A 21,281-nucleotide genomic window follows, 5' to 3' on the forward strand; every position below is an offset into this window, starting at 1 on the left:
TTAAGACTTTAATTATAGATTTGTTTCTTTAAACATGCAGATTTTCACTTGACTAGACACTAATCAATGGACACATTTCTCAGAATCTGTGCAAATCATGAAACAAACCCATCTAAATCAGTTTTGGGTAAACTATAACTATCATGTTGTTCCAAATCCATGTGAATTGATAGTTTATGAAATGAAGTTGCTCTTTTCCATGAAGTGATTTCTGTATTCGTTTCACACAAAACTATTATATGGCTATAAGATTTGAAATAAAGGTTACAGTGATTATTTTTATGGTGCTTTTTGAATCTATATAGCCCTATATTCCCCATTAATTTTCCATATGGAAAGAAAATTATTTTGTGTTCCACAGAAGACATTTCTTGCTGGATGAAGGACCATCACCTTCAACTCAACCCTGCCAAGACAGAACTGCTTGTGGTTCCAGCAAACCCATCGTTTCATCACAATTTCATCATCAATTTAGACATATCAACCATAACTCCTTCAACCCAGCCTTGGAGTTATGATTGATGATCAGCTGACTTTCTCAGACCAAATTACTAAAACTCTCTGATCCTGCAGATTTGCTTTATTCAACATCAAGAAGATCATGCCCTTTCTTTCAGAACATGCTCGTTCAGGCTCTTTTTCTGTCCCGACTTGACTATTACAATGCTTTCATGGCAGGTCTTCCATCCAGTTTTATCAAACCTTTACAATTAATCCAGAACATGGCAGAAAGATTCATTTCTTCATGAGCCGAAAAAGAACACGCCTCTTCACACCTCTGTTTATCAACTTGCACTGGCTACCAATCGCTGCTCGCATAAAATACAAGACATTGATGTTTCAGATATTGTATCTGAATTATTTTAATTTATTACATAATAAATAAATAAAAAACTTGCTATGTGTACTGCGCTAAGATAGCTGAGACTTGTTATAGCACTTTTGATTGCTTCTATTGTCCTCAGTCCTAAGTCGCTTTAGATCAAATAAATGTAAATATAGAAGAAAAGAAGTCACATGGGTTTGGAACGACATGAGGGAGAGCAAATAATGACAGATGATTTCTGGCGAGAAATGCTGCTCTCTTGGATAAGTACAGTAGGTCCATTTTTCAGGGCTGCTCTAATGCTCTAATGACACCTGGCACTTTTGTTTCTTTAATGCATTAATTTAGTTCAGAAACGTCTGATTAGTGTTACGGTCTGATGCTAAATGCCATATTGTATATCCAAAAAAGCTCAACATCAATAGAGGCGTTGCATGCTTCATTCTCTCTCTCCTTCACAGTCTCTCTCTTTCTTTGTTTCAGCCGTGCTCTTTTGCTCTCCTTGTTGTTTTTATTTAAAATAGGTCCACGTCACCTCTTCAGAATTTCATTTTCATTCCTTTGCTCTCTGAAATGGAGGGAAGTGTTGAAAATGGGCTGAGATATTTTCCTTCTGCAATCAGCAAACCTCATCTACCTCTGCCTGTTTCCACAACCCCGGTGCGGCAGCTGTCACTCACACACACAAAGAAAATTACAGCACTGCACTAATCACACACACACACACACACATAATCAGGTATGCTCAAGCACAGACCTACACACAGCTTTCCCCAGCAGGACAGAGCGCATGGCAGAAATAACCGCAATTTTAATTGGTTATTATTAGATACGATTATCTCTTTAAATTGGAGAATGTTTCCATTTGAACAATTCAGTATTCTCAGCAAGCTTGACAAAGCCTAGGCATGTTGATCGCTGGGAATAGTGCGCCAGAGGAAGGAGAATTGAGGTGTTTTTCTGTGAAATTGAAATGGCATTCAGCAGATTAGGTCATTTACTTGCGATTGTATGATTAATGTTCCAGTGCATTTGTGATGTTCATTTGCAGAGTTCATGATATTCATTAAAACATGAAAATTCTGTCATCGTTTATTCTGTCACCTCGTCCCAAACCTGTATGAATTTCTTCCACAGAACCAGTATGAAAAGCCATTTGTCTCTTATCTCTTAACTTTTTTCATTATTCACTGAAAATACTCTGTTCTAGAGAGCTGTCAGTTGTGTGTTATTAAGCTGTACCCAAGAACCACATTAGTCCAGTGAATCATTCAGATTGAATTTGTGAAATGAATATGACCATTTCTTATAAATATTCAGTGTTAAACCATATTCTTGTTTAAACATATTCCTGTTCAAGATATATTCATCAAAGAATCCTGAAAAAAAGCAAAACACATTTTTCACATATAGTTTCGTTGGCATCAAATAAGCGTATTATAATGATTTCTGAAGAACCATGTGACACTGAAGACTAAAAATTCAGCTTTGATCTGAGAAACAATTTACATTATTTTAAAATATATTCAAAAAAAAAATAAAAACATATTTTAATTGTAATAACATTTTACAATATTACTGTTTGATTAAATGCTGCCTTGGTGAGACGTCTTTAAAAAATAAAGTCTAACAGATTTAGAACGACGTGAGGATGAGGAAATTAGAATTTTCATTGGTGGATCAAATATTCCTTTACTATTGTGCAGCTGATGAATTTTCATGACATGTCCGAACATACAAGAAATAATCTAGCCTAATTCAAGTCTTTCTTTTGTTTATCACATAGTCCATTCTTTTTTACATGCTGTTCAGAACGCAAGAGGTGGACAGCTGGCGAGTGTGTACTGTATAAATTGTGTATTGTATCGGTGCAATATATTTGCTCTTTATTGCATGCAGCAGGGTGTGCATATTAAAGCGGTGTTTCAAAGGGACGCTGGCGTTTCTGTGGAGCTCATTTTAATTTCAGATATGGAAATGGGACGATGGTGGTGCTTTGACAAATGCTTCTCTGCTGCTGGAAAGACGTACTGAGTTCTGAATCCGTTTGTAATTCTCCACCAAATGTGATTTGGTTGGAAAACAAGGGAAGTGACAGTTACATACTGTTTTCATCTGCTTACAGTATTTGTTTGGGACATTTTGTAGACATCTCTGTCTGGTTTATTTAAAGCTGTGATTTTCTAACTTTGTAACGACAAGCATCCATTATATGATGATCCCCTCGTGTGGGACCCCCTTCATACAATAGAAACAGTAGAATCCATTTATACTGTGCAAATTGAATACATACTGTAAATACATACATACATAATAAAAATAATTAAATAGAAAGCTCATGAGGACAAACATTCTCCCAAATTAAATGACTGGTTTTTATTTGTCATTGTACTAAAACCAAAAATCAATTATTTAATTATTATTTGGAATATATTTACTTTGCAAATGAAAGGCACGTCAAATTCGTAGTTTATCTTATTTCTATGTCAGAATATAGGAAAAATATTTTCAATGCAATTCAAATGTATTTGTTTAGAACTTTTAAATAAATAATAATATAATTCAAATTAAACTTTGCGAAAAAAATCGTATAAAGAAATTTTATGTTCATGGCAAGGTTTTCAGTTTATTTATTTTTTTTTTAAGAAAATTATTATTATTTTTTTTTATTTAGACACCTTCACTCGAATGTATTGCGAATATATTATGGAGTATTTCTGTCTGTTTCATAGCTCACAACATGTAATGAGGCTCTCAGTTTTGTTTTATTTAATTATCAAATGTATCTCAAATGTTTGATTTTTATAAATAACTGTGTAGACCACTACAATGAAATACCATATTTAGACAATATTTACCCTCTGTTTATGATTAAAGCTAACAATATTGGCAAAGCAGATAGTTTAATAAGACCAAAAAAATTTTTCAATTTTGCTAATATTTAAGCTAGAAATGAAAGCTAAAACTGTATATAACTTTAAAGTAAAATGCAAGATTGAGTTAGATAATTAAATAATGTAATTCTTAATCCAATCACCATTTTGGCAAGAATACGCTTGGAAAATTAACTTATTATTATTTTGTTATACCAGAAATATTAATATAACCAGTCATCTTTAGGATGTTGGAGAGACTCATGTGTTAAAAGTGCATTATAAACACATTTTGGACCGAAGTAGATAAGTTAATAGAACAAATCTTCAGGGAACCAAATAATAAATGAATGTGGATTGCAGTTTTGGAGATATCTGATGAAAGAATTTCGTATACCTGAGAATTTTGTTTGACGCTAGAAGAGCAGAACACTTAAGATCCTCAATATGCTCTCTCTTTATCTCATTTCTATAGGAGTAGCACATGCTGTATGCTTTTGAACATATGAAGGCTTTCATAATCAATAGGATTCGATTCATAGAAACCTAAAAACCAAAGCGAACGCGCTTCTAACATGGTCAGGCTGCTAAGAGATCAATACTGATTGCCAAGCTGTTGTTTCAACAACAAGGACGATCTTATCTCTTTTACCCAATGCTAGCAGTAAGGCCAAGTGAAATCGTATTGGAATATCATAACTCTTTTGTATCTATAGCTACTTTCAAGACTTGTTCTCTCAGGTTAAAGTGACTTTCTGCTATAAATATACCTGGGTACATTTTGCATGTACAGTGCCTCATGGATAACTATCTTGCAGAGTCATCAGTTTATTCTCATACACTAAATGTACTGAGATTTATAGTACATACTGAATAAAAGAGTCATTGAAGTCTTGAAGCGTAGAACAAGAAGTCTTTTAATACTAACTTAAAGGGAAAAAATAAATTGAATAAAGGTTTACTCATTCTTATTCCAATTCAAACTGATATGAATTACTTTCTACTGATAATGATTCTATTGATCAATCAATTAATTAAAGAATCAGAAAATGTAACATTTTTAATTTATTTTGGACCCCACTGACTTTCATTACAAAGGAAAGAAATTTGAAAATGCAAAAAAAGTCTGAAGATGCATTCATACTTATCCATTTGAGGAATGATGAATCATAGTTTTTCTTCTGTCACTGTGTCTCACAGAGGACATCTGTCATGTGACATTCATGGACAAGTGTGTGTGTCGCCAAACCTTGAAATATCGACAGTCTCCGCGGGACTGATAAAAACCAGGTTACAGGCTGGACATAAAGTATCCCGCTCTTCATTATGTGCTCAAAAACTCCCCTGGGCTTGAGAACGTGAGCGTCATAATATTTTACTGACATTGCCCTGAAGTGGGACTTAAGGATGGGTACAAGGGCACAGTGCTGGACAGTGAGTCCAAATGTATGATCTATAGAGTATTACAGAAGAATTGTTGCTGTTTTATCACCATTTGGCTTTAATACAAGAATCGATCCATACAACATTTAATCTTTTCCTCTTCAGTTTAATGTTGTCTATAAAAACTAGTGCTGGGCAACGATACATTTTTTAAATCATGATTAATTGCATGATATTTCTGCGATTAATCGCATTATGCACAAAATTCAATAATTAATTCAAAAGTATCGTATTGCGCACTTTTATTTCAAAAGTAAAGTTATATGAACAAAAGTGCAATAACAAGTTATGCTCAGAGTCCAGAGCCTTGATTATAACAGGCACAAAAGCAATAAGAACAACTAATCCAACAAAAAAATTATTTACATGCACAAGTTTCTTTTTATACCACGTGTGTTACCATGCGACCTACAGAGCATAGATAACATGTAAATTCTCGAGCTCATTACAGCAGGATTGATTCTGATTGGTTGCCAATATTTTTATCGTTAATCAGAAAAAAAAAAAATCGTTCTGAAAGTGTTTCCAACGATATCGTTGCTGATTTTTAGAACTGTATCTTTATCGTTATCTTTATAGTTATCGTGCTTGGTGTGAACGGGCTTTTAGCCTTCACAAATTATATTAACATCAACAATAATGAGTGTTCACATTATTTTCTCTTGTTTATTTTCGTGCTGGCAAAACCGTTGAAGAGCACTAAAGAGACTCTTTACTTTGTGTTTCTGATTGTCTTTCACGCACATCTCTTTTATCTCTCTATGTACTTCCTTTCTCTCCTCACACAGAGACACTCCTGTTCTCTTCATCTTGTCCATCTTTTTAGAGAGGCAGCAGTATGTGGTGTTGTAGTAGAGCTAGAGCACTGGATCGATGACCACAGCTGTCAGTCTCCTGCAGCAGCAGCGAGATTCCATTAATGTGTTACTAAATGCTGTTAAGTGGCCTGATGTTTGGGATGAACAGAGGCTGTCGATACGCTTGCGCTGGTATGTAGAGACAACTCAATGCAGGCCAATACCCGTCCCACCACAGGACACAACATCACCTTATCCATCCATCTATCCATCGATCCATCCATCCATCTCTCTGTCGATCTGTTGTTCTGTCTATCAACGTTCCATTCATACATTCCTTCTATTATTCTAATTCTGGTTTTCATAATTTTGGCAAGATGTGGATGGTTCTCTAAACCTGAAGGTGTCTTTTCTTAATTAAAAACAAAGATCTTAGGTGACCTATAAGTCATCAGGTCCAGTCTGTCTGGAAATTGCAATTAAACACACACACACCATCCCAACAAAGATTACCCCTGTCTTCCGCACAGACAGTCAAGCTTGAAGGTCATTCCGGCCACCATTACTGATATATATATATATATATATATATATATATATATTATCTAAGACGAGGGCTCTTAATGAGCTGCCCTGCTGCCCACTCTCATGGCCTCCAGTGGAAACCGATGGATCAGATGCCCTCGAGCGACTCCGTCTCTGTGGCTGTGGGTTGTCCGAAGGTTACATCAATGCAGTTAGTGCCCAGTCTTTCTCTATGGTAAGGATGGAAGCTTCCCAACTTTACTGTCTGGATGTTAAAAGGGCTGGTTTCCATGAGAGTCCCTGGATGACTTTCCCTTTCTGTTAGATTGTTTACCCTATTTTTTGATCAGGAATCCAAACCTTGCAAGTTCAATTGCTATTGATTTAAAAAATGAATAAAAATTAAACATCTATTACTTTGTTTGTTTCTGGGCATGAATGTGTATTCAGAAATCATGCAACATATTGTAGAAGTGTACTGTTAGATCAAGTGATATTCTATTGTCACGGGGTGAAGAATCACTCGAAAAGAGGTATGTGAAATCAAAAGCCCCGGAGGGTGGATTTATTGTCACAGTGATGCCTGGTGAAAGGTGCTGCTCAGCTATCTGGTGGCCGGTGCTTCCCGTGTGCTCTTCTGTGCCAGTTAAGGTGAAAGTGGGTGTCCAAACATGCTCCAAAGTGGCTGGCTGTCGGTCACTCGCTGCTTTCTGTAAAGTGAAGAGAGAAGTAAAGTGTAAAGTGATTAGACCAGCGTTGCATTCGGTTCAAGAACCTCTTCTGAGTGTAACATGTGCTCCTTTTAAATGTGCTGGCTGATGGGGAGCAGCTGTGACCGATCAGCCGGTGACGAGGACGTGCAGGTGTTTTGCTTTGGTTTCCAGGGCGACGCTGATTCCTCTGGGAGTGCTCGTCACATTATCTAGCCTGTAATATATAATAAAATATTCTACTATAGTATACTATAAAATAATATAATATAATATATACATTTTTGTTTTATTTTACCCTCTAACTCTAGGGTTCTCTATTCTATTCTGTTTACTAAATAAAATATAACCTACATGTTTGATTACTTCTATTGTCCTCGTTTGGAAGAGTCTGCTAAATGACTAAATTTAAATGTACAAAATTTTGTAACTGTACAAAAACATGTCTGTTATGCTGCTTAATAATTGCAAACTGGTATTTGTTATCATATTATTTTATAAAGGGGTCATCGGATGCCCATTTTCCACAAGTTGATATGATCTTTAGGGTATTAATGAAAAGTCTATAACATACTTATAATATATATATTTAAATTTCTCAGTGGTAGTGTAAAACAACATTCTTTTTATCCTGTCAAAACCTTGCTTTTCAGAGCAAGCTGTTTTCTTGAATGCTGCTTTAAATGTTAATGAGCTCTCCTGACTCCGCCCCTCTCTTCCGAGCCACTCTCTGAGAGACTTTAAACTTGAGCTGCATTCATTGTGAAACTTGCTAACTTGCATGTTATTAGGAAAGGTGATTTGCACAGATTCTTAAAAAAATGTAAACTCACTTGTCTGTAGATGAGGCTGGATCACGAATGATTCGTGCGGACATAAACGCATTTAGGCAGATCAGAGGATGCATTCCCTTCAAAAGCAAAAGTAATCCTCTGCGTCTTCAGTGGATCAGATGTCAGAAGTAAATGACGACTGCTGTGCTGTGCTGTGAGAACGGCTTGATTTTAAGAAGGGATAATGATTTTAGTAGTAAAAAAAAAAGAAGAAAACACTGGGTGGATGTGCGTGCCACATCTGATAACCCCTTTGGCTAATGAATCAAAATTCACACACAGAAGAACAAGCTTATTTCCTTGTTTCAAAATAAAGTGGATATATTATGTCACATAAACTGAGGACACAATATGTCAACATTCATGGGCATTGAGTAACTGTATGAAACCCTCAGTTTGTGCTTTCTCAGATTTAAACACAAGACGCCTATAAAATGATTCATAGACCTGTTCTGAAGTGTTTACTGCATCATACATGCATTATTACAAAGCAGTGTTTAGCCCCCATTCTTACCGACTTGCTAAAGTGGAGTGAAATGACAAGTTACTGTGGAGGTGAGCATACTGAGGCTGTAATACTTAATGGCTTGTCAGATATATTAGCTTGCCAGCTATTGTAATATCCTGCTGTCTCTTCTCATGAGCCGCAGTGGCAGCACATCCTGTCAAGTGTATTTCTCCAGAGCCACAGAAGTGTACTGTGAGCTTCCTGTCACAAAGTCAGAGCTTTCCATTCTGTATTTTATCACTGTGCTTATCCATGTTTCAGTGAAAAGTGAAGCTAGATTTGAACTGTACATTTTACTCACTTTTAAAGCATTTACTAGGAATATCATAATAATGTGTTTTTTGACATCTGCTGTGGTAATTAGATGAATGTATTCTGGTATATGATTATGTGAGTAAAGTTACCATCACTGCACTGTTTTGTAAGGGGAGTCTGAATGATTTAGTGGTGTATTAATACTGTATGTAACCGACTGTATCGCGGTTCCTAATGACTGTTTGTTTTCTGACCTGACAGCTTTACAAATAAGGCATTAAGCTAGTGCGCCACACTTTCATTTCCATCCTCCTGAGAAATCAGGGCTTGTGTTGTCTGGGTAATTAAAGGGATGGAGCTCATAAACGCCCTCTGGATACGAGTTATAAAAATCAACTTTCAATACTGATCATGAGTTACAGTCCCCATGACAGTTTTCCTCAGGATGTCCTTTGAATTCCTTAGTTAATTGTGTTACGTCCGTTTATCAAATGCCAAACGAAAGTGTTCAGACTGATCAATGCACGTTTTCTTCTCAATTACAAAGACTGTATTGATTTTTTTTTTTACATATCTAAGCACTCAGCTGCAAAATTCATTTTAATGTGGCATTTGTAATCCAAACATATGCAAAGTTTAAAGCTGAAATAATTTTGATTAAATATCCTTTTATAGACACATAAGAGTTTTTGAAGAGTTTGAGTTTGGTCGAGTAACGCCTGTGTTATTTGTCTTTGTAGTTTGACATGCAGCGGATAACACTGGAGGAGCTGAAACACATCCTTTTTCATGCCTTCCGGGACCACCTGACGATGAAGGACATCGAGAACATCATCATCAATGAGGAGGAGAGCTTGAACGAGAACTCGGGGAACTGTCAGACCGAGTTTGAGGGAGGTGAGTGTAAACAATGCTGCATTGTGTGTGTGTCAGTGGAGTTTTTCCTTGGTGTTTGTGAAAGCTTACATGTACAGAAGACAACATTGTCAAAATGCAGTTGTCTTGTAAATGAACGGATTTCCATTTTTAGTTTAAAAAGGTGTTGTGTAAATAGCCCGTAGAGTGGGCTAGTTGTGATGTCACGGTATAGGGAAGGTTAAGCTCATGAATATTAATGAGCCCAGGATAATCACCTTGACTGTCCAGTCACGCTATATGAATTCTAATACATTAAGTCCTTGAAAGTCAGTCCAAAATGTGTTATGATATAAAGATAATTCCAAATAAATGGAGTAACAAATGAGGTTTTCTACAATATTCATGATTTTAGTTATAATTTATAATAATCAACTTGACATGAGTTTTTTGCTTGTAAAAAATTGGCCCTTGTGAAAATAGCCAACTTATTAGCGCAAATACTTAATAGCATGTTAATTGCAGTTCAATTAAAATGTATTAGAATTTAAAATGTATTAAATGCAACAAGGGAGTTTTTTTTTTGGCTTATTTAAGTACAGTGTAAAAATTATATTATCAGTACGTAATGGCAACTTATGCTTTTACATTATTGTAACTCATCAAAATAAGTTGAGTAATAATTTGAGTATAATTTCAGTTGAAATGACTTGTACAGACAACTTAATTATACGTAAAAATGTAAAACACAAACTAAATTAACGCTGAAATACTGTGGGTGGAAATATTTCACAATGTATGACTTTCTTTAATTTCTTAATTACTTCTATTGGTTAAAGTGCACTGCTGGATGTAATGACAAGCATTTATGGTCATTTCAGCTGTACTGAAATGTTTTTTGTGTTTTTTTTTTGTGTGTGTGTATTTGAAATATATTTGTAATTACATTTGTAATGAATTTACAATTTAATGCATTTAAAATGAAGTGCTGTATTCTACAATATTTATGATTTGAGTCATAATTTATGACAAACATGAGTAAATAAACATGACAGACAGAAGAACAGTATATCATGAAAAATAAGTATAATAAATAGAAAAGCATATGAGATACAACATGCAAACATGTAACTCATTTCAGAGTTTTTTCCTCATTTGGATTAAAAGCTAAAAGTAATTCTGATCAAACTCAACCCTTCATCTCAACTGTAGGGATCAGTGTTTGTAATGATGTGTAGGTGCTTCTTTAGAGTTCATAAGGTTTCTCTGCTTCGGTCTGTTTGTTTTAACAAACTAATATGGGCTGATGTTGATGTTGTTGTTTCATGCATGATAATACTCCTGTTCCAACACAACATTCATCATGGTAATACACAGGAGGGTTCATGCTCTTTTACACTATATGTGATATTCACACTCTATTAACATCAGGTGCAATTTTTAGAGGCTTATTTGGTTATTAAAATCAGAGGAGTGAATTAAAGATGCTAGATTTGTTTTTGAGTGGGCAGCTTTTCTCCAGAAACAGGAGTGGGTGTTGTCACGCCATCTATAGGGTCACCAGCTCAGTGTAGCATATGCTGCACTACATTATGAGATCTCCTGAAACAAACTCATAATCATCTTATGAAACAGAGTCTTGAAATAATGATGCAAATACACTATATTCAGCACTTTGAGTACAATAGAAGTTTTTTTTTCTACTTAAAAGATTTTATACATCATAAATGTACAACTGTATTTATACAGTAGGGGGGGCTCTTACACATATGTGACCCTGGACCACAAAATCATTTCCACATCATTATACATCATCTGAAAGCTGAATAAATAAGCTTTCCATTGATGCATGGTTTGTTAGAATAAGACAATATTCGGCTGAGATACAATTATTTGAATATCTGGAATCTGAGGGTGCAAAAAATGTAAATATAGAGAAAATCGCTTTTAAAGTTGTCCAAATTAAGTTGTTATCAAATGCATATTACTGATCAAACATTAAGTTTATATATATATACTATTTTATATATATTTTCACATATTCTGTTTGCTTCCTGAACTTAACAGATTTGGAGAAATTTAGCATTACATCACTATTCACCAATGGATCCTCTGCAGTGAATGGGTACCGTCAGAATAAGAGTCCAAACATATGATAAAAGCATCACAATAATCCACAAGTAATCGACACCACTCCAGTCCATCAATTATGTCTTGTCAATTAAGTTAAAAACTAATGAATCATTAAGCTGTTTTTAACTTCAAACCATTGCCTATATTCTTAAGTGAAAAACTAATTGAATCTGAATCAGGAGAGAAATAAGCACAGACCAAGCACTGTTTAGTGAAATGAAAACATTGCAAAACAGCAAATAAGTTCTTATCAAGTAGTTCTGTTACCAGATGATGAATAAAAGCCAATGGCTGAACTGAGAATATAATATTAGCAGTCTATTGTTTCTGCCATACAATTATTAATCCCTATAAATCTTTAAAATATCAACCACAATTTAAAATTTAAATCAGTACATGCAGCAATATGTATTAGAAAAATACTTTGTGCACTTAGTGAATGATTTCAGTGTATGGATGTTCAGTATGTATAGATCATGCTAGCACAGTGTTAGCATTGGAGGGGTCAAGCGCATACCTTATGCCAACAGCGTACGTCTCTGTATACCAGCAGTAACAGATGTCCACAGCGCTGAAGCCACCCTCATCCACCTTCTGTTGAGCCCTCTGTGTCTTTATGAATCATTCATGGTTTCACCTGGGCCAAGATAGGTGTTGTCAACAGACCACACTCTGAGACTATGTTAATGAATCTAGAGACACAAGCAAAGCTAACTAAAACTCTTAAACTAAAACTAGCCAAACAACTGCCATTGAGATGAATGGGAATGGGGATTTAGCATTTCATTTGGTGATGCTAGCAGAAAAGAAAATGCAAAACATAAAAGCAAAAAGTGCAGCTTTACTGCAGTATAAATTGCTTTCCTACTTTGTAATTTTTGTAGTGGGGGTTTTTGAAGTTGAAAAAGTACTTTAACATACAAGTGCTTAATATACTTTGAAATATTTAAATTAAGACTTCGGTAGGACTTAAGGATCTTTATTAGTAATCTCATAATTACTTATGGTTATGGATATGGTTTTTGTAATATGGTTAAAGTGTAATGAAAAATGTACTGACAAGCATTTATTGTAAACTGAAATATACTTGTAATTCCTTTTAAAAGTTACATTGTAACTACATTTGTAAAGATGAAGTTGCAGTTTAGTAAATTAAAAATAAATCAACTTTAAATGTAAAATAATATTATCATATATTATAATCAAATAATTGTATACTTCTTTAAATCATGACTAAAGACAATTGTAAAAAAATATTTAAAATTGAAATTTAATTTACATTACTACCAATTGCACTTTATAAAAGTACTAAAGTGTTTAAAATTAATGTTAAAAGTATTTACAGTAAGTGTGTCAAGAAATGAAATGAATAGAAAATAAAAATGTACATTCTTTAAATAAACTTTTACTTATTAATATTCAAAATTAAAGTTTTTTTAAAATATACTTTTAAAGGGTTTAAAATGGACATTTAATTTACATTACTACAAACTGAACTTTTTAAAAGTACTTAAGTATATACTATAAGTATACTAAGTATATATATATATATATATATATATATATATATATATATATATATATATATATATATATATATATATATATATATATATAATCTTGCTACGTGTACTGCGCTGGGCTAACTGAGACTTAGCACTTGCATTTTATTTCTCTTTTGTTGGTTTTGATTGCTTCTATTGTCCTCATTTTTAAGTTACTTTGGATAAAAGCATCTGCTATATGACTAAATTTAAATGTGTATTAAATGTGTGTTAAAAGTACTTAAGTGTGTCAAGAAATAAAATAAAAATGTACATTCTTTAGGTACACTAAATTGGCCTTTTATTTAATAATATTTTATATTATCTGCAAGTACAGTTCTTTCTACTTTTGAAGTAAACTACAAGTGCACTTTCAATACAATTACACGCACTTCTTTTTCACAAGAGGGTTGCAGTGCTGTTGAGACTTTTTGAAGTTCAAAACATGCTGAGCTCGCTGCGAGACATTTTATCTTGACTTTTATCTGCTGCCATTTGCAAAGGCGAGAGTGGGGCAAAAACGAAAGTTCTCCTTAGCAACACACACTCAGGCAGAAGAGTCGCTACGTTCGCTCATTATCGCGCTTTCTTTCTGCCATAACCAGGCCAGGGATTGGCTGCAGGGGGCGGGACTTGCTGACTAGCGCTCTGTGCCAGAAGAAAGACTGGAGCGGAAAATAATATCACGGGGTGAGGCTGGCACACAATCTGTCTCTCTGTGTGTTCCCAGAAGCACCTAATAACTGGCTCTATTCTCGGCCTAGACCCCACTGTCACCTCAGACGCTCGTGAGCCGCCACATGTGCTCTGCTGAACCTCGAACCCTGGTCTAAACACCTCCACCTCACAGCGTGTGAGAAAAATGTGTGAGAAATGCTGCTTTATTTAGACGGGTCAGATTGGCAGATGAAAGGCGGTCGGCTAGAATTCAAATCGACACCTACGCATTCAGATGCTAATGCGATATATGCTAATGCTGGCTTGTTTTCCTCAGACTAAATCGCTGTTTTTGTGTCATTGCAGTTCATCCCAAAAAGAAGAATCGGCAGACGTGTGTGCGCAAGAGCCTGATATGCGCGTTCGCCATGGCCTTCATCATCAGCGTCATGCTCATCGCGGCCAATCAGATGCTGCGCAACGGCATGGAGTAGCGACACCACTGTGAGCGGGGCGGAGCCTGCATGTGCATGTCTGTGGATGAAGTTATCGAAACTCGAGAAACAAAACCAAACGCCTCACTACTGAAAAGAGGAGCTTTTTATTCTTTTTTTATTTGTATTCTCCTATTACTTTTCCACGCGGACCAAGCGACACAGGAAGTGTAGAGGCGAGCCAAGCCAGCATGTTACACGGGGCCTCATCTCTCAGGCAGGGACTTTAAAGGGCTGACTTTCTGCTTTTCGTGCCACCTCTGTTCCCTAATGCAATAACACGCAGGAGTTCATAAACCGTCGCCGTCTCCTCCGTGTCTTCAGATATTTCAGCAGGGATTCGCTGATGAGCTTCTGCTGGGTTCGGGCCTCCTGTCGATGTAGGAAGGCAAAAGTAATTGGCAACTCATTACACCTTTGTGGAGGGAGATTTACAGCATCCACTCCGGAGACTATTTATGTCTGCTCTTGCCAGAGTGCTATTCTGGCTCGGGGGATGCTGGGAGACTGGGGAAGGATCGCTCGTTGTAGTCCATAATTAAATCCATAGTCGTCAGCTCCAAAAATCCATGAGCCTGACTCATTGTTTTCATCATTTCGAATGTGTTCTGCCATTCATTTGTGCGATCTTCCTGTGTCTAATGCTTTTCCTGAAGTGATTTGTAATGAGCACGCCCACACAAAATGTTAAAACACAACGGAAAGTTGTGCAGATTTCCACAAAATTGGAACTGCCGTCATACAGGAGTTCTAGTTCCATGTTTGTTTTGTTCAAATTGGGATTGCATGGGGAAACAGGTTTAATTCCCAGGAAATCAGTGTATATCTTGAATGCATTTTAGGTCGCTTTGGGTAAAATTATCTACCATAGAGTCCTGCAGTCGTGATGTCAAAACCCAGAAGACTAATTCGCCGTTGAGATATTCCCATGGGCTTTTATAATGGTTTTTTAAATTATAATTTTTTATTTTTGAGTAAAATAAGATCTGTGGTTAATTTAAATTGATGATACTTGATCTACAACATAAATGATACACATCCATAATGGAAACATGATTTTGAATTTCCTTTTAAAAAAAAAGTTTGTCATAAGTAACTACATAGTAATTACATACAAATACTTTTTGGGTGTGGATGTGTGCAGTTCATGTTGTACAACAAAACGCCAAGTTTCATCAAGTTTTAGGTACCACAAACCTTATTTTACTAATTAAGTAAAAAGCCCAATCAAAATAAATAAATAAATAAATAAAAAACACTGTGAAACCTGTGGCGAATTAGTCTTCTATGCTTTGACATCACAGCTACAGCCCTTTATTCAGTTATGTTGTTTCTATGTTTTGGCAATGACATTTACATTATGGTAAACACATTGATGTACACTACGTTTTGCGTAATTTTTCTCATGCAGTATTGTTGTTCATTTTCCAATGAAAATAGCAAAAAATTCTCCAAACGAGCAAAATTACATAAAATGTTAGGAATTATATAAAGAATTCAGTAATTATGTATTTCAATAAATATTATTAATGTAAATCTTACACAATTATATGACCTTTTAAAATGACAAATTGCAGTTTTGCTTGTCTACAGGTGTCTACAGGTTCCATCTGGGCCTAATGAGTGAATAACAAGATGTTTTTACTTGGGTTTTGCAAGTACTTCAAAGCACTTAATGTGTCTTAATGGTACTTTATGGCCAGTTATCAGTATTTTTAACCTGTTGAGACCTGTTCCATTTCAGCATTTCTGAAAGGTTTACGATGGCTCTCAGATTCATGTTAGTGGATGAGCTTGGGTTACCTCCCTTTTTGAGCTGCACTGAAGATGTCCTTCACCTTATCATAAGCCACAGTCATCTTCATGGTTACGTGTACGGTGGATGTTCATATAGCATTTCATTCTCTGTCTGTATTAAAGCCACCGTAGCACTGCATTGTTGATGTTTCAGTAGATGTATGTAATGAAGATGCTTCACAAATCTTCAATATTGGGATTGTAAAAAGGAAAAGAATGGAAAGATTGGAAGATGATTGTATCTTTCACATAGGTGCAATGGCTGAAACTCTGTGCCTGATGCATTTCTTCTCTTGTGTTTCATGGATGTCTCCTCTGGACACCTCTGTAGAAAACGCATTGGTAGGCTATATGTCCTCCGCCATGTTTCCTGAGGTCTGCTTCTACTTTATAATGCATGTGAATGAGCAGAACTTTGTAAATAGAGCTTCACATGTGTGTTTTCTGTCCGTGCATGATAGTTTAAAACAGTACATTCTGCACAGATCGTGTCAGGGCTACTGAGGGGGCGGCTGAAATCAATATGTGTGTGCCAGCTCTCCGTTCTCCCCCGAAACCCCTCACTAAAGCCATATTCGTCCGCACAGGTGTACTTTAGAAAATAAAGGTGCATACACTGAAATTATAAAGGTATAATGTTAGTCCAACCCCTTTTTTTCCTGACTCAAATGTTGAGTGGATAGTTGATTCTGGTATGATAATGACATCTGGTGGTGGACGTGATTACTTCATTCCCTGTGTTTGTCCTCATACTGTCCTTGTCTGATCTAGAATGTAACATTAGCTTGTAGCATTCAACACAAGATCTTGGATGGGTTGATATATGACGTATACTATGTGTGTAGATGATTTTGAGCTCCACAATTGTGTGGTGAATGAGAAAAATTAGACATTAATTATATTTGGGGGTTGGGTGTGATTTTAGGAATGAAGGATTGTTATACCAATATACGGAGTCAATTATTTCAGTTTATGCCGTTATTTAAAGACAATGTAGTAAAATTGCTTTGACATGAACAAAATATCCCATGAAATCAGATTCAATTGGTTCTGTAGGCCATTTAAAGGGTTAGTTCATCCAAAAAATGAAAATTATCCCGTGTTTTATTCACCTTCAAAGCCTCCTTGGTGTATATGTCTTTCTTCTGGACGAATTGAACGAATACAATCAGAGTTTTATGATGGATGCATGCACTTTATTTGACTACTTTTTGGACTGTTGAACAAAAACACTTTTCTGTTCCTATTCTTACACTTGGAAGTGCAAGGAAAATGTTTAATATAACCCTGATTGGAAAGAAAAAAAGTCACATAGATGCTTTGAGTGTGAATAAAACATGAGTTAATTTAAATTTTTGGCTAATGGTTTAAAGTGGGTTGTATTTCAAAAGGCTTTAGGGTTTGGCAAACACAGGTGATGTGGTGGTAAAGTTGGCTACAATAAACTGTAAAAAAACTAAATGTAAATAGCCATATTTACAGTTATTCACTTAATGATATATCTGTACACTTCGCATGCATAATATTTAGCTATGTAGTTGGGACTAGCTTCTTGCAAGCTGCCCATAGATGATTTTAATATACATATTCAAATATGTACAGGCCAAATGCATAGAGTTTATGCAATAAAGCATTTTTGTAACATCTGTGGCATCTTTTCTGTTTCCTGAAAAAAATAAAAAATAAATAGACCTACCTCAAGACATATCAAACTTCCCATTATTGATTAATATAGTTTTTGTTGCTCTTGTTTATCATTCTGTAAGAACTGTTCTCTGTTGTGGGTGCATGAACTGAATGGACAGCCTGGAAGCAACTGTATGTAGTTTCTGTAAAAAATGTTGCATCTTTGTAGCTCTCTACAGTTAAGTGAGTGGGATTCACTTTCCTAATTACAGGGGATCTCTGTACATGTGCATTTGTTTTTACCTTAAAGCAATCCCCCCTCTTCGCTGATTCGCTCATTATTACTCCCAAAACAGACGTTTGGAGGGAAATGTGGAAAAGAAATGTTTGACTTAGAAGTCAGAATGATTTTTAAACTGATATTTTAAGGTAAAAAGCTTACTGTTGCTTCAGTATCTCACAAGCAAAATCGACATTGTTCCACTGTCCCAAGGATGCAGGTAAGTTCATTCTGAGTCTTTTAGACACTTTCATTGCCAGTTTTTTTGTTTTTTAGGATTGTTGGGAAGAACTCTCTATTGCATAATTTTTTTTTTTTTTTAATTGTTAGATAAAAATTATCTGTTACATTTCTTTTACTTTTTTTTGGTGGAAAACTGCCAAAAAGACATAAAGTCAGAATGTAGAGAAATAAAGACAGAACTGAGCGATGTAGACTCAAAACTGAGAGTCAGAATTCTGCCAATTCTGACTTAATTTGTGAGACACAGTCATAAATACCTAATAATTTCCCATGCCAGAAAATGGCTTTCATAGGAATAACTGTCACTTGGCTGCAAAAATACTTGAAAATGTGCAAAAAAAAAGTGCAACAAGAGCGTCACACACAGGGATTACGACAGACAGATTGCTTGGTACCCACTTGATCAGGATGTTTGAAGTGACTCCATGTGACAAAGGACCTTTTTTTTGCCTGTGAAATTTTTAATACAAAGTCCCAGTGCAGTTAGACTGTACCAGCACTTTTGGAGCTGAGATGCAGAGCACAAAGACAAATGGTAACTAAGTAATGGGTTTTAGTCAAAATATGAAGCCATACAGCACTTATTCACAGTCACACATCAGCCATGCCTCTGAGCTCTGATGGTGAATCACTTAGTTAATGAGCCAGTAATGAATCATGATGATCAATATCAGCGGTGATGAACTACGGAGGCGTATCATCTATTTAAATTATTTACTCTTGTACTATGAACTACAAAGTCATTATGTGTATTCGAGAGCTATGCACTGCTACGATTACTCACTGCTTCACAGCTTACCATAAAATGAAACAAGCCTCCTATAAAATGTGAAAGCCTCTGCAACAAAGAAAATCCATAAGCCGATAGGCCCATACAGCAGAGCTGCCGATACAGCTGCCAGAGTTATTTAATATGGAAAGATGAAAAAGAATACTTGCCCTAATTCGAGTTGTAAATGCATAATAAACAGCGGTTGAATATTTAACAGCCCTCAAACATGTGGCGCGGCTCACGTGACTGGGAGTTGTCAGTCATACAGAGCCTGAAGCATCACAGCAGGAGGTTTGGCTCAGTGGTAGGAGGCGCTCAGAGGGTCCATTAGTATGCACAGTTGATGCCCTTTTAAGTTAGAACAGCCTTACCATTGCTGAAGGAAAGATTGTTGTGTGAGAAAGCTCAGCTGGTGCTTTTTGACACGTCAGATCAGCCGCTTGGTAGCCCATCATCCTCCTTGTCACAGCAACATTGTAGTGTTTGACGCTAATCTTCAAATGACAACCTAAATTTTTTTGTGGAGCGTTACTTGCTTTGATCTTTAGATACGCTGCTTTGTTGCTGCCAACAGTTCCTCAGGTAAAGTAACAAGTGAGGTACTTATATAGGGCGTTTAAATTCTTTTTTAGATTTAGGACACCGAGCACTGCAACGCAGCAGTTCACCATTTTATTCAAATCAGCCCTAGTCAAAATGGAAGACGGTATGGGTGCAAAAACATCCGAGGAAACTGTAGTTGCATGTACAGTTTATGACTCGTGTAACGTGTCCTTATGTAACTCGGTCGACAATCCCTGATGATCATTTTTCTCATATTCCTTTCGCCTACATACTGGCCTTGTTGCTATAGTGTGGTTCAAAGTAACAGTATGACTAGGCTACTACAGGATCCATTCAACAGCAGATAGAGCTCAGTTACCATAGTTACTGTTAAACTGCACACGTATCATAATGGGCTACGGTACAAAGAAAAATTAAATGCAATAAATAACATATTTCCAAAGCTTATTTAAACAGAAGACACTGGGACCCATAGGCGCTGACAGTGAAAACCTAACATAAGAGAATGTAAGAAGAAATACAGATAGCACAACTCAACATTACTACAAATTAAGTCTAAATAAAGCCGTTATGAGCATGTTTTTCCGGATGTTACGTAAATCTGCAGGTGTATAATTTAAAGAATAGATTTAAAGGATTAAGTTCACTTCCAGAATAAAACTTTCCTGATCATTTAGTCACCCCCCTTGTGATCAGTCACAAATAAATGAAGGTTGTTTTAATTAAGAAAAACATTCCAGGATTTTTCTCCATATAGTAGACTTTGATGGTGGCCAATGGGTTGAAGGTCCAAACTGCAGTCTGAATGCAGCTTCACAGGGTTCTACACAATCCCAGAAGAGGAATAAGGGTCTTTATTTTGCAAAAAAATTTGTTCATTTTCTAACAAAAAAGAACAAAAAACAATAATATATTTATAATATAAATGAATTAGTAAGTCGTGCACACAGTTTATAAATCGAGTGAACGCAATAGTAAATTGAGGGAACACTATAGTAGTCGTGTGCACGTTTTAGTACATTGAGGGAACAAATTAGTAAATCGTGCACACAATTTAGCCTTATATTTTTTCCTGCGTGTCATGTGCAGGGCTCTGTAGTCTGACATTGTTATTTTAGCAACTTCAGAATTGTCCAACATTATTGTTTTACCTTTTTTTTTGTAAAGGCCATTTGACTTTCTTTACACATTCGCTTTGTAAACACGGGCTGTGTTCCAGTCCATTTTTAATGCCCTTCACTCGCAAACCTCCCTCTGTCTCCTTTACTCAGATGTAAGTGATTGATTACATTGCATGAGTAAACACTACTGGCGGAACCCTTGGAATGGGCTGAATTGGAACGTCTCAAGCTTGATCACTTAAAATCTGCTATGGAGTTGCTTTACTGTTTATATTTATGTTTAATATGTTTATATTTCCCCTTACAATTTTATTTGGTGCAGCATCCTATATGAAGTCAGGAAGTCGTGGCCTAATGGTTAGAGAGTCGGACTCGCAATCGAAAGGTTGTGAGTTCGAGTCCCGGGCCGGCAGGAATTGTGGGTG

At 35.9% G+C, this 21,281-nt stretch overlaps 1 protein-coding gene across 2 annotated transcripts in view; it reads left to right on the forward strand.

Annotated features, from left to right (window-relative positions):
- Positions 1-18,005, forward strand: part of caln1 (calneuron 1) — a 44,824-nt gene extending 26,819 nt beyond the window's left edge. The window contains exons 5-6 of one of the 2 annotated variants that reach the window (XM_026282613.1): positions 9,511-9,667; positions 14,326-18,004. In XM_026282613.1, the coding sequence (XP_026138398.1) occupies positions 9,511-9,667; positions 14,326-14,453 (285 nt within the window). In that variant the 3' untranslated portion in view covers positions 14,454-18,004. Of the gene's footprint in view, positions 1-9,510; positions 9,668-14,325 lie in introns of both variants that reach the window. The other variant, XM_026282611.1, reaches the window with a different exon arrangement.
- Positions 18,006-21,281: the final 3,276 nt, after the last annotated feature.

The sequence above is a fragment of the Carassius auratus genome, chromosome 15 (assembly GCF_003368295.1).
Source record: "Carassius auratus strain Wakin chromosome 15, ASM336829v1, whole genome shotgun sequence".
In the NCBI taxonomy this organism is placed as follows: Eukaryota; Metazoa; Chordata; class Actinopteri; order Cypriniformes; family Cyprinidae; genus Carassius; species Carassius auratus.